At 40.7% G+C, this 16423-nt stretch overlaps 1 protein-coding gene across 2 annotated transcripts; it reads right to left on the bottom strand.

Moving 5' to 3' along the window:
• Positions 1–453: 453 nt before the first annotated feature.
• ghrb (growth hormone receptor b) lies at positions 454–15030 on the bottom strand. Of its 2 annotated transcripts, XR_010036514.1 has the most exons (10): positions 14568–15030; positions 10324–10418; positions 7206–7341; positions 6821–6990; positions 6352–6536; positions 3066–3210; positions 2801–2891; positions 2442–2511; positions 1026–2040; positions 454–892 (listed from the first exon to the last, which is right to left on the bottom strand). XR_010036514.1 is itself a non-coding variant. In XM_063210012.1 (9 exons), the coding sequence occupies exons 2-9, from the start codon at positions 10406–10408 to the stop codon at positions 1108–1110; spliced, it is 1815 nt and encodes a 604-aa protein (XP_063066082.1). In that variant the 5' UTR covers positions 10409–10418; positions 14568–15030; the 3' UTR covers positions 901–1107. The 2 variants fall into 2 exon arrangements, 1 of the variants encoding a protein (XP_063066082.1); XM_063210012.1 differs by lacking the exon at positions 454–892 and having other exon boundaries at positions 901–2040.
• Between the last annotated feature and the right edge of the window lie 1393 nt (positions 15031–16423).

The raw sequence follows: 16423 nt of genomic DNA, 5'->3' as shown, positions 1-16423 counted from the left end.
ATACATTCTTGTTTTCAAATGAAATAGAAAGGTGTTAGTAGTCATTCATATCCATGTTAAAGGCTATTTACAGGTAGTGATAGCCTAGGTGTAACCTAGTCTAGGTTTAAGGCTCCTCAATCTGAGAGTGGCTCATGGTATTTTCCCCCAGATGAAAAACGACCCACAGATTTAAAAAAAAAAAAAAAAGACCAGTGGCATCAGTCACTTGTAGGGGGGTTGCCAAAAGATATTAGCTCTCCAAAAATGAAGTCTCACAGTTTAATAGCAGGCTGTAGGCCTACCTCTGATCGGCTGGTAGTTCACAATAGATCACAATAGACCATTTTGTAATATGAAAATGAAAGTAGGCTGCTTATCAAACAACCTTCAAGATCTAGTAAACTGCTTTATTTGTAAAAACAGAGAGGGTCCTAATACACTGTTGCAATGCTAAGCTTAGGACTGTGTTACTAACTAGAAGCAGAAGACTATCTCAGGTGTTTCACGGTCCTATTTATTCTCCCCATGTGTCCTAAAAAATGTCTGGGTCACCCTCTTGATATGTGTTGTTAACCCGCCGAGCAGTTTGTCTCCTAGAAGATCATGATCATCATGTGACGGGACCAACATTGGCCAATATTGCCCAACAGTCTCACATTTCCCTTTCGTTAGATAGGCCTATAGTAAGCACCGCTGGAAAAAAGTTTTTAAAAATGTAGTATAGAGACTATAATCATACTTCTGTTATGGCACTTAAGTCATGACACTTATAGCATTGAAGTTCTGTACATTGGATGTTCGAATTTCATGAGTTGTCTTTGAAGATTCTTCATCCAGGTCATTTTCATGAAAGGAGTTGAGTTGTAGGCTAAACAACTTTCTTCTTTTTTGGCACTTGAAGACGTCTCACCTTTTATATGGAAAAAAGGAAAGGAGAGAAAAAAGTTTTCTTCAGTTCTGGCCGGATATTGTGGAACCATAGTTTCTTGACAGCATTGGTGCAACTTACTTGGTTGCAATGCAATTTAAAATGAGCAACCTACTAAGTTGTGTAGTGGTTAGCAGCGATGCTTTTAAGAAACGGGGTCCGGTTGTTGACATGACATGAGGCTCTTCCATGGTCTCTCAGAAGGCAATGCTGTCCAGAAGGTCAGGGGTCAGGTACCCCTCGGGCGAGGGCATCTGTTTCATCTGTGAGGAGGAAGCAGCGGGCGGCATGGTAACATTTGATCTCAACAGAAGGCTGTTCTGTGGGTCGGTGCCGTCTACCACTGTGTATTCCGCAGGAGGAAGAGGGGACACCGGCGGTGGAGTTGACAGAAGACCCGGAGACTCTGGCACTGCACCTGCTGCCGGCATGTTCACCGCCACCTGTGGTTCTCTGTGACCCAGTAACGAGCTGTTGACATCCTCCGGTGCAGGAGCTATGGATGGGGTGTGGGGGCCTGGTGACTGGCTAATAGTGGTCATGTTGTGTGTGTGTGGCTCGGAGGCGTTGTCATCACCAGCATCCAGCACCAACAGTTGGAACTCTGGCTTTTTCTTGGTCTGATGATCACATTTTGGTATGGTGTCTACTTTAGTAGCCTCTTCCCTCTCCTCAGGGGTCAAGACCACCTCTCCTGCCGGTGTCACCTGCCTCACCTGAGCATACAGGTCTAGTGTGCCTGGCCACGACTCCTGAGACACCTGAGTCTTCATCTGCTGCGGTTGGGCTCCGGTTTGGACAGCCGGGTCAACAGCTGAGGGGGATGATGGTGACGAGGACAACGATGACTGCACAGGGTTGCGAAACTCTGCGGTGTCGGAGTCGGGTAGGTCTTGCTCACAGCAGCTAGCTCGTCCAGAGTCGTCGTCCCGGAAGTCGTTGGCAAGGTGGGTGCTGTCGGAGGAGGGCGAGCGGTTTATGAGGAATGTCGTCTCCAGGTCTTGCTCTCCCTCGTTCGGTTTCTCGATGTCCAGCTCGATGAACTCCACCCACGCGTCGTCGTTGTAGGGGTCAGCCCGCAGGGCAGAGTGGTTGGACAGGATGGCGGTCAGCTCGGCCAGTTTGCCTTTCTGAAGTTCAAACACAGAAAAGTAGTTATATGGACCTGATACATAAAACCAGGTAGCCATTACAGTGGTAGCTCTAATGAGATCTATGCCTCAGTGAAGTGATTTAAATACAATTATAATAGAGATCAAAACTATTTTACCACATTTAGACACATATTAGTTTTTAGGGTTTTTTTGTCAGTATTGGCAACCTGAATTCAGAAGCTACTGTATAATCCAGTGATATGTATTCCGAATGATTTACTTTTACCTGTCCAAATGAATGTCCACTTGAACAAGTAGGGCTAAAACCAGGTAATTTGGAATATGTGGCATTGGACTGTAGTTTCTGAATCCAAGAAACACTACTACTCTAATAGTCTGACAGAATAACAGTTAGTCCTTAATATCTTTTGACATACCTTCAACAGCTCTGGGTTGATGCCTCTAATTTTGGGTCCGGGGACGGGAGGCAGGAATATCACCATGAGCCTGAAAGAAAAGCAAGTGACATAAATAGTTGAATGCCAGTTCTGACCTCCTCGTACATATTTAACCTCCTGCATAGCAGCATGTTGGGATCTGGTGTCAGTTCCATAATTCGTCATTTTGAGAAAAGTAATGGAGCACATATTGCAAGCATCTATTTGTCTAATCTTTCTTCACTCAGGATACTAACAGTGTGATTAATTAATAATATTTGGGCCAATAGAGTTTTTTTTATAATCATTATTATTATGCAATGGTAGATGGAAAATGAAAGATAAAAAAGAAGGCTCACTTCTTCTTCTGTCGGGTGAATAGTACCAGAAGACCAAGGATCACAAAGCCAAGTGCGGTGAAGAAGAATCCCAGAGCAATAGGAGCCATTGCTAGAGAAAAAAACATCACTATTATTATTATTATTATTATTATTATTATTATTATTATTATTATTATTATTATCAATCACATTAATTTCTTTTATAGTAATACATCTTAAACAAGTGGGAAAGCAATCTCCCTTTCCAAGAGCTATGAAATTCCAGCTTGTCGGGTCGTGTTACCTCTGGCAGGTACGTTGATCACTAGGGTGTCACTGAAGTTGCTGAAGTTTTTGAAATCTTTCATCCTGCACCGCACTCGGATCTCGTAGTCTTTGTTTGTGCTAAGTCCATAGATGTATCTCCTGGTCTCTGTGTCTGCGTTTAGCTGTTCAACAGATCACAAATTTGTCATGAGCACAAAGTGGAAACATTGCCAACAAGAAAGCCAACAGCCACACTTTATGTTTGGTAATCTAATTTTATCGTCCAATAACTGAAATATGATTAAATATTCAATCCCTTGCAAAAACCACATAGTAATGTCGAAAATGTGATTTGTACAGATAAGAATTTATGTTTTATTCTGCATATGTTCATCTTAATCGACCAGCAGATCAAGCAGATATGTTTTGCAAAAACAAAAACATCTGTCCCTGTTGGAACTTGTGAAAGTAAGTTGCTAAACCAGTATTTCAGCAATGTGATATTTTTGCCCCAACACATTTCAGATGGCCTACATTCTTCTATGAGTTTCACTGCAAAATAACTAAATCCCATTGCAGCGATTGAAATGCCTTCTCGATTCTTTTTTTAATAACTTGCTTGAAATGACTAAAAGGGCTATATCCAGTTTACACTGTCACGTATCACCACAGTCAGGATGTAGTTCAAGTAAAAGTGACAAACCACACAACGATGAGCTCCCTTTAATCTATTTTATTGCAGTGTGACGTCCAGCTAATGTGACATTTCCTCGACGTTTCCTAACTACAGTCTGAGTAAGGGCCACGGTGGCCCGATATGTCACACAGAGTTCATTGGTGTGTGGTTCATCAACACCTATACGTAGCGCTTTGAACTGGTCCAAGGAACGAAAACGAAAACCGGGAACTTTTTGTATTTTACAGGGAACAGAAACGAAACCGGAAACTTTATTATTTTTTATGTTCTGGAACGGGAACACTTATTTAAAAATAATGGTAACCGGTTAATACCGTTCCTCAAATTTAAAAAAAAAGTAACTATTTTCCTGCGCACGCTACCATGACGGCTGAGATTCACATCCTGTGTGACATCAGACATTCTCTGACTGAATGGAGAGAGAGCTGTGGATTACAAAGTCTCCACTCCGCATCTGAAATAAGACAAACCACTGTCATACATTTCCATTGCATCATTGTACAAACCCCAACTCCGATGAAGTTGGGACGTTTGGTAAACAGTGAATAAAATCAAAATGCTATCATTTTCAAAACATTCAATCTAATCATTACATGGAGAATAGTGATAAGACAACATATTAAGTGTTAAAACCGAGAAAAAATATTGTTTTGGGGGGCATATGTACTCATTTCTAATTTGATAAATCCAACATGTCTCAAAAGAGTTGGGACGGGGATCAGTGAAATTTAGTAAACATCCAAATAAGATAAAACAACAAAGAAGAACATTTCAAAATGAATTGTACTGACGGACAATATAGGTGTCCAGGTATAAGATCATCACAGAGAGGCTGAGTCACTCAGAATTAAAGATGCAAAGGGAATAATTACCATAGTTATTACATACATTTTTGAATTCCCTTTGATTTACCACGATTGAGTGTATATAAGACATATTTTTGTTACTAAAATCATTGTATAGGTTCATGACATCATGAAATATATATTGGCTGTAGTCTCACTCTAGCACTCCAGGAATTAGAGCTATTGAAAATTGACCATATTAAGAATGCTTAATGCATGAAAATGATACAGGGGTGTAACATTTTCCTAAGCACCTGAGCTCACTTGAAATAGACCCAGAAGACATGGGAAACTGTCCTTTGCTTACAGAAGTCAGCAGAAGTTGTAGAAGTCAATTCTTTTTGACAATAATAGAGCATTGCACATCCTGTGCTACAGTAAAAATGGACCATCCAACTTGTGTTAGTGCTAGCTTCAAAAGTCAGCCTCCATGATAGCATGCGGGTGCAGTAGTGCATTGGTTAAGATGTTCTCACTCATCTGTAGAGTTAAATACAGTGCTGAATGGTATACATGGGTTTTAAACAGCATGAAAAGCCACTCATGCATTATATTTTGAAGGGAGATCTTCGATTACTGCCACATAGTAAGGTCAAATTGCATTCTCTACTATGTTTTAACAGTTTGGCTCCATCATAAGGACCAGCAGGTGATAAAATGGTGGGTTTTTGGTCAAGACCTGTCACACTGTAAGCACTACAGAAAGGAAAACATTGCAAAACATGACAAGGAATACACCCACCATTTAAGCTGGTGAAATCATGTCCAAGATAGGAATTAACACTGTTTTTTTATATAAAATCATCTCATCGGTTAATGTATTTAACTGTTAAGTTTTGTTTTTTTAGTCTTCCTCGACATTTGCTGCCATTTATTGTCCCCGTCCCAACTCTTTTGAGACGTGTTGGATTTATCAAATTAGAAATGAGTACATATGTCCCCCAAAACAATATTTTTTCTCAGTTTTAACACTTAATATGTTGTCTTTTCACTATTCTCCATCTAATGAATAGATTGAATGTTTTGAAAATGATAGCATTTTGATCTTATTCACTGTTTACCAAACGTCCCAACTTCATCGGAGTTGGGGTTTGTAAGACATTGCAGAGAAGCGCGTGTAAAGCGCACCGAGAATGTTCTACGTTATTGGGCATCCATGGCCGCTTCAAATATGCACAAACTCACAATGTCCATCATAGCGCTCCCTGTGACCCAAGTCAGCGTGAAGCATGCATTTTCATCATTGAGGTTTATTCTCCGCTTCTCCACTTAGGTCGTCCCTGAATGACAAAATTCTGGAGGATATTCTTTTCATCTACTTGAATAAACCGTTTGGAATGTAGGCTGACTCATTTGCACTTCCGTCTTTCTTGGTTAATTAACGTCAGTTAGGCCTATGGGGAGTAATCAGCTGACAGGAACGAAATTAACCGTTCCGGGAACAATATTTTTTTGTTCTAACCGGTTCGGGAACGTCAATTTATTGGTGGAACTCATAACCGGAAACGTTATAATTCCGTTTCTGTTCGGAACGGAACGATTGGATAAAAATATCGCTTCAAAGCCCTGCCTATACGTAGCACTTTCATGCAGATGGCTTTGCTGAAAAAGTTGAACTACATCATAACATTGCTATGACATTGCCAAGAGTTTAAGACATGGTCATTACAATGAGGTTACACAAATAAGGTTATATCATAGGCTCTTCATGAAAGACTTCTGTTCATAAACATTGTGAGTATGTTGTGATGTCTTCACAGATACTGTTAAATGACTCTTACAATGATCCAGATGGGCGAGTTCACCTCCCGGTACTGGACTTCGTACACCAGAACCAGCCATCCAACCTCCACGTGGTTCACTGCTGACGCCGGCGGGCCCCAGCTGAGCACCACATCGGTGTACATATTGGTCATGCCGATACTCAGCATCGTCCAATTCACCCCAGCAGGTGGGTCGGGATAGACTACAAAGCAAAAATGTGTTCAAAAATTTTAGTAAGTGGTAATTCCACTGCACTTGTATCTTTCACAGTGCAATTCACCAACAAATGGAATAGCATGTAAAAATGTGCCGAGAACACAGTTACAGTGCAGTCTTTGCCTTGCTGATTTATCAGTGTTGTGTGTATGATGCATTGCATAGTTAGGGACAGCAAAGACTGTTTAGGAGTAGAATAGCAGAATTATATATACAGTATATTTACAAACGTAGAATAGGTTTTAGAAAAGAGTTGCATTAATGCCTTACCAATGTTCTCCACTGTGAATTGGACTTCATCATAGACAATGTGCTGATCACGCGAGCGGAGCTGGACCTTGTAAACAGTCCATATCTGCGTGTGTTCAGTGCCAAAGTGACACCTGTTCTCCCTTAGCGAGGCGTATTTAGGGCATTCCTTCCATTCTTTGGGGGATACTCTAAACAACATGACAAAAAATTAAGAGAGGTACTTATATTATTAAATGAACATCATAACTAATTCATTTCTCATTGTCAAACATTTGCCTCTTTGATATTTTACACATCTCTCATGTCTCTGTTGTAGGAAATCCTACACATTTTGTTCTGACAGTGTTGTCTTTGTAAACTAGGAGTGAAAGGAAAAACAGAAAATCTGGGCAAAGACCCTTACATGTCTTGGTACATATAGAAGAGTCTGAGGTCTCCGGGCTCTGTAAGGTTTTGGAATGTGCCGACGCTCCAAGAGCAGTAAAATGATTCCATTTCTCTTGAAACACAGCCAGTCAAGTGGGGTCTCTTGGATTGGTCTAATGGGAAAACAAAAGCAGAAAGGCAGAAAAGCAAAAATACTGTTATGATCAGTGATTGGCATTGACACCTGCCGACTGGCCAAATGTTTTTAAAATTTGGTTATGGCTAGTGGTCATTTCAGTGTCACTATTAGCCAATTTGGTAGGTCGCTTACAAGGGTACATCATGTCAGAGTAGTCTACATTCTGTTATTTTCCCCTTGTGCATCAAATATTTGTTCAAGAAAGGTAGCCCCTTAATGCATGCCGTACGTCCAGTGGCACACTGTAGTAGTGATTGAAAGGTTAACTACCATAGTACTATACTATGACATAACACAGGGCCTTTAGTAATGCACTACGGCTTGGTCATTGCCAAACTGGTAACAGCAAATTTTTAACGCCTTAACGGGTGGGTCTTAATGGGTTAAAGGAAAAGCTCAGTTTCTCAGGTATTGTTTTGCCTGACTTATTGTCATGTACAAATCTTTAGTGAATTCAGGTAAATTGGGCCACTTTTTTGCATATAAGCGAATGGCCCAAAGTGGCCCAATTCACCCCTATGTTAATAGTATTGATCTTCTTGCTGTAGTATTTAATCTTCGGAGCTTTGATGAAGAGTGCAGTGGCAAGGTAATGGAGAACAACAAAACTATGAGTAGTAGAAAAGGCTGAATAGCTAGTGACTTGGGGAAAACCACTGGACACAGTGACCAGTGTGCAGAAAAGTTTACGTCAACCACTTGTGTCAAGTCGTGTTATCATTTTTTTCTTCGAAACTCTAAAATAGGTATGCAGAAACACAACACCGATAGGTTCACCTCGCAGTACTGCTCTATGATGGCTTCCTGGAAGGAGTGGTTTGGATGTCTGAGATGTGTGAGAGGGACTGAGGTCACTAAAGTGTGGATCGGATAAGGTTACCACCAGGAGTCTTATCCAATGGTGTATCCATATTTCTTTCAACAGGAATAGGCTTCGGGAGGGAACCTAATCATGTCCCCAAAGGCTCTGAGATGTAAATAATAACGATGCATTAACGACACATTAAGTAAGGGGTGACATTCGACAAGGTGTGCATTGGACGTTTGACGTGGATGAGGTGGAGCCCAAGAATGTAAGGATGCGATGATGGTGTTCTTATTCAGACGGCTAGAAAACTATATTGGTAGTTAAATGAATTAGAAGCACATTCACACATTATTAAAAATTCATTAACCCAAAAATCCACTTGAGGTGCTATAACATCCCCTACATGAAAGCACCTTCAATAAGATTCAGAAGGGAGCTGCCCTGATGCAAAGCAGTGTGGTGATTGTGTGATAAAAGCACCAAAGCATAATTTCAAAATAGCTTGTTTATCTACAAATATCAGGGACTGCAATGTATATGCCTGATGGGGAAAATACCAATTAAAAGCTATAATGAGACTGAGTTTCATGTTAAGCATCTTTAGATATAGATTTTTTTTCATAAAATACCACACTGTACAAACATACTGGAACATGCATATGCCTTAGGCATTGACAAATGTATTCTGGTTTGTTTGATTGTGCGTCAATTGTTGTCAAGCTATAGAGTTCTTTATGCACTAAAAACGTCTTTTTGACTGTGCTAAAAATGAACATATGGGACTAGCATTGATATTAAGCTTTAATAGATTCTGACTAAAGAAATGTATCTGAAAATGAAGCCACTTAATGTGCTTCTGTGGTATGTGTACATTTTAACAAGCGAAGCCACATTTTTTAAAACATAAAAGCTGTACCTCCTCTACCCAGTGAATTAATAAAGGAGAAAGAGGGCCAGTAAAGCACATTTCCAAACTGCCCTTGATGGATAATAAATGTTGCTTTTATGAAAGGCTGTAATTTACCCAACCAATGCAGGATCTAAAATTGTTCTTGAAATCCTGTCTGTCGCCAAGTGCTCCGCTGCTCTCTCCGGGTGCATTAGTGTCCATCTGGCTCTGATTCAATCTTCCACCCTCGATTAGAGGCTTTCTTGTCCAGCTCCCAATTCAACGACGTTTATTTTTAACCCATTCTAACTTCAGTGATTCAGGTGCTACTGTATGGGGTTAGGAGGACTGCCCTTTACACAGTATTTCCATCTAATGGCTAGCACAGATTTCAATTGAAGTTTGGAGAGCGATTGTCCAAACCCCCCTGACAATGGACTTACGTAATGTTATGTAACATAACAGAAAACACAGGCACCGTCTATCGGAGAGTGCACTTCCAACCAAAGAGGAATTTCCGAATAAAAACTCTTTACCTCCTTAAGGAACTCTTGGTGGCTTTGGTAGGGCACTTACTGAAAGAGACAGCATTTCCCAGTTTCCCAGTGTGCATATATAATCATACGTCTTTACACAGGAAATATCTTGAGTGCATTTACGTACAAAGAATGTCAAGGGTCTCGGGAGCCGTCTGTGTACCAAGCACTCTTCATGTATTGAAAGACTGGGCTGTAGAAAAGGTATAGAAACTGTTGTGTTTTGAGTGAATACATTCAGTGTATGGTAATTGTGACAGAAGCATTGGAAACCACGGATGTGTAGTAGGCCCTCATGCCTGTGTGCTTTGCGTGTGTGTTCAGCAACAGCATGTGGATTTTATAAACTGTTGGGAGGAGTCAACCAGATTTTATGTGGTTTGGCGAAGTATCAGGGTTGCAACATTTATCACACAGTATTCCTAGAAAGTTCATACTGTGTGAATATAACCAAGTTCATAGAAGTGCGTAATTCCCATTGCAACATTTATCAGACAATATTTCTAGAAAGTTCATAATTTGTAGAAGTGCGTAATTCGCTTAGGGGTCTTTGTGTGGCTTGTAAATGTGTAGGGTTTTTTTTTTCATACCAGATAAACACCTTCCCAGAATCACCTTTTCCACAAATACTTACCACCCCCATCAAATTCTAAGTATTCATTATGACTACATATATGTCTACATATTCTTCCTACAAGGGTAAAACAGACTTAAGTGACTTACCTTGAAATATTGGTGAAAGCCCATGCGCTGCCACATCTTGAACAATGACAAGAAGCCCAAGGTAGAACGCCTGGACAGCCACCATGCTGTAAACCCTGGAACACACAAGTCAACAGACAAGTCACATCTAACTGCATGCTCAGACATACCTTAAAACCTACACAGCTTTGGAATTTCAAGAAGAGTCCTAAAAAGATTAATAGAGCTTGGCAATTAATCACAATAACATAACATTACCTCATCATAATCCAAAAACTGATGCTAGCCTGTAGCTCATTAGTTAAGACCATTGGGCAAAGACTGTAACTGATTTGCAGCTACCCAAAAAATGTGTGACCAGTGACCATGGCTGGACTGGCCATCCGGCATAGTGGGCATTTCACGGTGGGTCACACACCCTCGTGGGCCCCTATTTTCAGAATTTTCAGATTTTTGTAATGTATTTCTTTACATTTCTGAAAATAGGGGCCCACGAGGGTGCGGGGCCCACTGATGAGTCAGTTCTGCTCCACTAATTTTGAGGGGCCCCTTTAAGATAAAAGTGCCCGGGCCCTATTTTTCCCCCAGCCCAGCCCTACCAGTGACCTCACTTTAAAAAGTACATCATACCCTTGTGGTAGTTAAAGGGACAGTTTGGTCAATTTCAATATGCAGTTGTAATGCTCACACTACCCTGGACTTGTCAGTGCCTGAGATTTTTTTTTCTTCTTCTTCAGCCGTTTCCGAGATCCTGGTCATTGTAATGGGGGCAGCTCTTTGTTTACATTTCAAAAAAACATTTTTATTTATTCCCAAAAACATCCAAAAGGTTATAAAACATCAGAAGACAACTAGCAAACAGCAGTACCTTTTGGGAAAATATTTGGAGTTGGCCTATGTTTCATTTTTTAAAAATGTAAACAAACGCTGCCCCCATTAGAATTGCTCATATCTCGGAAAGGGCTGAGCCGAAAAATGTGGCATCACCAGGCACTGACAAGTCCAGGGTAGTGTGAGCATTACAACTGCATGTTGAAATTGACCAAACTGTCCCTTTAAGGTTTGGAAAAGCGTCTCAGTAAAATATTTGGTATGCAGAAGTTGGTTGGTGCTGTAAGTACTGTATATCCACAAGGTGCATAATCATAATCACAATGTCAAGCATGCTTTTGTGCTTCATTACAGTCATTTGAACTATGGATATTGATTACCTTACGATATTTGGGGAAAAAGTCAACAGCCTAGTTATTTATCAGGTTAAGGTCAAATATCCTCAGTTGCCTTTCCAACTTAAAGGACCAGTTCAGTCAATTTCAATATGCTGTTGTATTGCTCACGCTACCTTTGACTTGTCAGTACCCAGTGATGCCACATTTTTCGGCTAAGCCCTTTCTGAGATATGAGCTATTCTAATGGGTGCAGCGTTTGTTTACATAAAAAAATAACATAGGCCTACTCCAAATATTTTCCCAAAAGGTACCTCTGTTTGCTAGTTGTCTGCTGATGTTGTATAACCTTTCCGATGTTTTTGGGAATAAATAAAAGTGTTTTTTTTATGTAAGCAAAGCGCTGCCCCCATTATAATGACCAAGATTTTGGAAAAGGCTGAAGAAGAACAAATAAAAACCTCAGGTACTGACAAGTCCAGGGTAGTGTAAGCATTACAACTGCATGTTGAAATTGACTAAACTGGTCCTTTAAGTTAAACCTTAAAAAAGTTAAATGAAAACTCTACCGAGTGGTACTGTAATTGATTTCTATTCACATATAGCATGATTCGTGTAGACAATTACATGAATCAGAAAGTTAAGCAGATTGGTATAGTTTTTATGTGTTTTAATTGTACCTGATTTAGCCATCAGTCACAATCATACAGCATAGTGTACTAGTAACTTTTATCACAGTTCAAATCAGGCACAGATTCTGACCAGGGATTAGGGAATAACTTTTTTTCTGTCATAGATTCTTTCTTGTTGACAGAAGGTGGACGGACGCTGGCATGAGCAGCAGAAACACAAATTGAAAATAACATTCTGCACGAAAAGAAGCACCCATTAACTAAAAAAAAACATAGGGGATTGGATTGAGCCAGGGTCTCCGGCTTGGTAGGCTGGGGTGCAAACCATTATGCTACAGTTCAGGTAGATTGAGCTGACACAAGTGCTGAGGTTCCAACTAAAATTAACATTTTCCTTTATTTTCCCAAAACTCAGAGGATCAACAAAAAACCCAGGAGGTTCAAATTGGCAAGTCAGGGGCATTCAGCATGAAAAAAGCACAGGAGGTCCAGAATTAGCAAAAAAATAAAAAAAATAAAAAAAGCAAAAATAGCCCAAATGATTCGTAACACAACATGTTAAAAAAACAGGCCTAATATTAACAAGACAAAAATTCAAGAAAGCTCACCAGAGACATGGACATATGACAAAGAGCCATAACACCTAACTGCATGCACATACTACACAACCGGGCTACCATGTTACATTTTGATGATGTGCCTGGTTATACGATCATCTCTTACATAAATTCATTGAATCAGGTTTTCAAGGAAGCCACATCTGCTTGGCAACATTGTGAAACCAAGGAGAGTAAACAAGCCAAGGCAGAACATGACATCCCCGGAAGGCCAAATAATGCAGGGCCCTTTCCAGCACTTGTGAAATGGAGGCCTCCTACTCCTTGGCTGTCATCCAGTCCCCTTCTGTCTGCCATAACAGAGGAGTTACATTCGCAAGGAACTACTCGATAGGCCTAAAGTCACGTAACACTGGCACTGTGCACCACTTAACTGTGTGGTGTGCGTACTGCATACTGACCAGGCAGATACAGTTTCACCTCGTTTAGAGTCTTCTCCACAACAGAAAGGTCTTCTCGGTATAAGCTCTGACATGGAAAGTGATGTCAAGTGGGAGACTCAACAGGGCAGGTTCAAGTGCAAAGCCCCTTCAAACAGAGGTGTAACTGTCAATCATTCCCCCAAAGCAAGGTAACAACACTCCAGTGGCTGACATTGCTGTCCTCTCTCCCTCACGGGTGCACACCTCTCCCCCTCCCTCTCCTGCACACATCCACTGTCAAATTGAACTGACCAAAGCAGCTGTCAGCTAAGCCACACACGCCATTAAAGCAAGCTGACAACATGTGATGCAAGCACTCAATGAGGCATGCATGGAGTCACTCTTACTGATTTATTACCTGAAAGAAAACAAGGAGGCCATGGATTTGAAAGCCCTGTCCACTGTGATTGCTCTTTGTGAGGCGCTGATCCAGATATCTGATTAGCGTGTGCGCTCTCTCTCTCTCTCTCTCTCTCTCTCTCTCTCTCTCTCTCTCTCTCTCTCTCTCCATTAGCTTACTCGGCTATTTTATAGCAGCTGTGCACATGGGTTGTTTGTGAAAAGCCTGGCAGCCTTTATCTGCGGTTCGTTCCTTTATGAAATTTCATCTTTATTAAAACAGCTGCTTACCAGTCATCTAGTCACACATTATTGTGAAAGCCTGTGGCAGCCGCTAAGTTCACAGCAAAGCTTTCCCAACTGCTGACAATGTGTTAAAGGCCTACCTCTACAGCATGTGCACGGCAGCATCGCCAGCATCACCATGGCACAGATACCAGCTTATAAGTTACTTTTTTAGATTTTTTCTAAATAAATAAATACAATTCATCAATCATCAACTACTGCAATCAATAACTAGTGGTTACCAGTGGTTATTTGTTTTCTTGTCAAGTCTATAAGATGACATTACTACAATTTCTAGACTTTTAACTCATATGTGCAAGTTAAAATTACCTGGCATGCGTTGTGCAAACATGCAATTTCCAAGATTTGAAAATGTCAAAAATGTAGCCTACATTAAATGCAATAATTAATTTAAATACTAAATGGTCTCCATGTTGGGAGATCTAACAAAAGTTTGTCAACTTCCCTACCTGACAGGTTGGTGCATTATATTTGCATTGCCTACTAAAACATTATAATCATAAAAAAATGTGCAATCCTGTGATGTGTGCAATTTCTAATGGAAAGATATTAACTATATACTTTTCCATCTAGACCTGTAAACACAGCAATATGATATCCCATGAGTTAGTATTATTTGCCAACCAACTACAATAAACAATAGGAATAATGAGGATGACCATATAAACAACTGTTGATACGATTCAAAATGTAACAAGTACACCCAGTGTGGATGTAAACAATTACGCACCACACATCTGGCTGATCACAACATATCCAAAGTATAATATTCACAATGATTACCGTTCGATGCTACCGCGGGGTGGTGGGGTCCAGAAGGGAAGCGATATCACAGACTGTTCCCAGAATTGTGCTTCAAGATGCTCGACTTATTCGAGTCATTCTATGAGTTTTGACGTCTCATGGTCAAAAAAATATAAGCCTACCTCAACTCTTCGTTTCTGTGTGTAAAAAAACCTGTTCGAGGGTTACTCCTCGGAACTGCTTGCCAGAAACCTCTATTTAAGCGCCACCCTCGGGCATTCCAAACATAAGGCAGTACCCTATTTTCCACGAAAGACTTTTCTGCGAATTCGCTGGTCTGCCTGCGCCTGCAGGCTATTTCTCCCCGCGAAGTGGTTGTTTTACGCGTGCAATTCATCGAGTACAACCAACTAAATGTGTTTACGCACAATTGTGCTCTCCACAGGCGATGTTGCCAAGTGCTCGTGAAGTGTTTGTGATGTTTAAGCAAATGACGTAGCCTCAACCAGTGACTTTTCCGTGGCCATGCTCACGCAGTTTCCAGCATCGACGCTCAAAATACAGCGCGAGTTCTCTGAAAGAGAAGACGCCTTTGGAGACGGGCGATTTGGTCTATAAAAGAAAGCGTGTGCAACTTATGAGGAATGCTTGATCACATCTGTTGTATAAGTGGCCGTCAGGAGTTATGGTTTTGAATATGTCTATGTTTTGCCCAAATGTGGATAGTTTTAGATTTCAAACTTGACTCCAACTGTTTTAAATATTGTGACTTTGTGGGTCGCACAATGTACCCAAGTGTTCGGTTTTTACGCACAGTCTTTTACTGTTCAATCACTTGAGGGGTCGTAGGTAAAACCCACTATAAGCCTGTGCAACGTGACAAAAGCCAGACACGTGCAGGAAGAGCGTTACGCATGTCCGTGCTTAGTTTAAATGACACCATTTGGGACAAATGCTTTATTGAAAGCACAACATCAAAGCAACAATAGCAACAGCAACAATATTAATGAAGAAGATATAGTATTCAAATACACCAATATGCAATGCAGCAAAATATGTGCAATATAAAATAAAAAAAAATTAAATACAAATGAACAGTAAAATGCAGTGTTAATTCTGGGACCAAAGGCAACCCTGAATAGAGTAGAGTAGGCCTACTTTTATTAATCCCGAGGGAATAGGTTAAATTAACTCAATAAGTGTTGAATTAACACATCACATTTACTGTTTATTGATTACAGCCAGTTCCATTTAGAAAAGCATGTACAGGGAAGAAATAGGAGGCCGTGACCATATGGTATATAGTCATGTTGTAGACTCTGTAATTAAAACGACGTGAAGTACCGGTACATGGAGTAGTCTACATGGAGGCCTCCTGACTGGAGACATAGTTCTTATTGCACAATGTAATGGCCAAATGCCAGGAAAACCACTTCCTGTAACTGTCCCTTCGACAGTGGACTTGGACAGTGGACAGACACTCCACAGTCTGTCCAGAGTAGAGGGGGATGGAGAGGGGTGCTTATCATTGTCTTCATCGGGGTTAACTGTCTACACAGCATTCTCCTCTCCTCCACAGTCCCAGAGGAGACCAGCCTGGGGCCTAACACACTGATCCAGCCTTTTGCTGCTAATCTCATCCAGTCTGTTAGTGACGCTGCTCCTGACAATTATTCTCATGCCGCAATCTAGCAATTGAAAGATGTTACAGCTGCAGTCATTTAAATAAAACAGATGCATATTTTGCCCACACAATTTAGTGCTTGCATGTCTCATGTGCAGAGAGTTCAGAGGAAAGAGGGAAGGAAAAACTCTCCTGTTTTTAGAATTAAACCCCCGGGGATAGTTAGTGGCAAAGTGCCATATGAATTAATCCTTTGATACTTACTTCACAT

Source organism: Engraulis encrasicolus, chromosome 11 (genome assembly GCF_034702125.1).
Source record: "Engraulis encrasicolus isolate BLACKSEA-1 chromosome 11, IST_EnEncr_1.0, whole genome shotgun sequence".
Taxonomy (NCBI): domain Eukaryota; kingdom Metazoa; phylum Chordata; class Actinopteri; order Clupeiformes; family Engraulidae; genus Engraulis; species Engraulis encrasicolus.
Note: the sequence above shows the minus strand (reverse complement) of the source record. Positions and strands in the feature narration are given on the sequence as shown.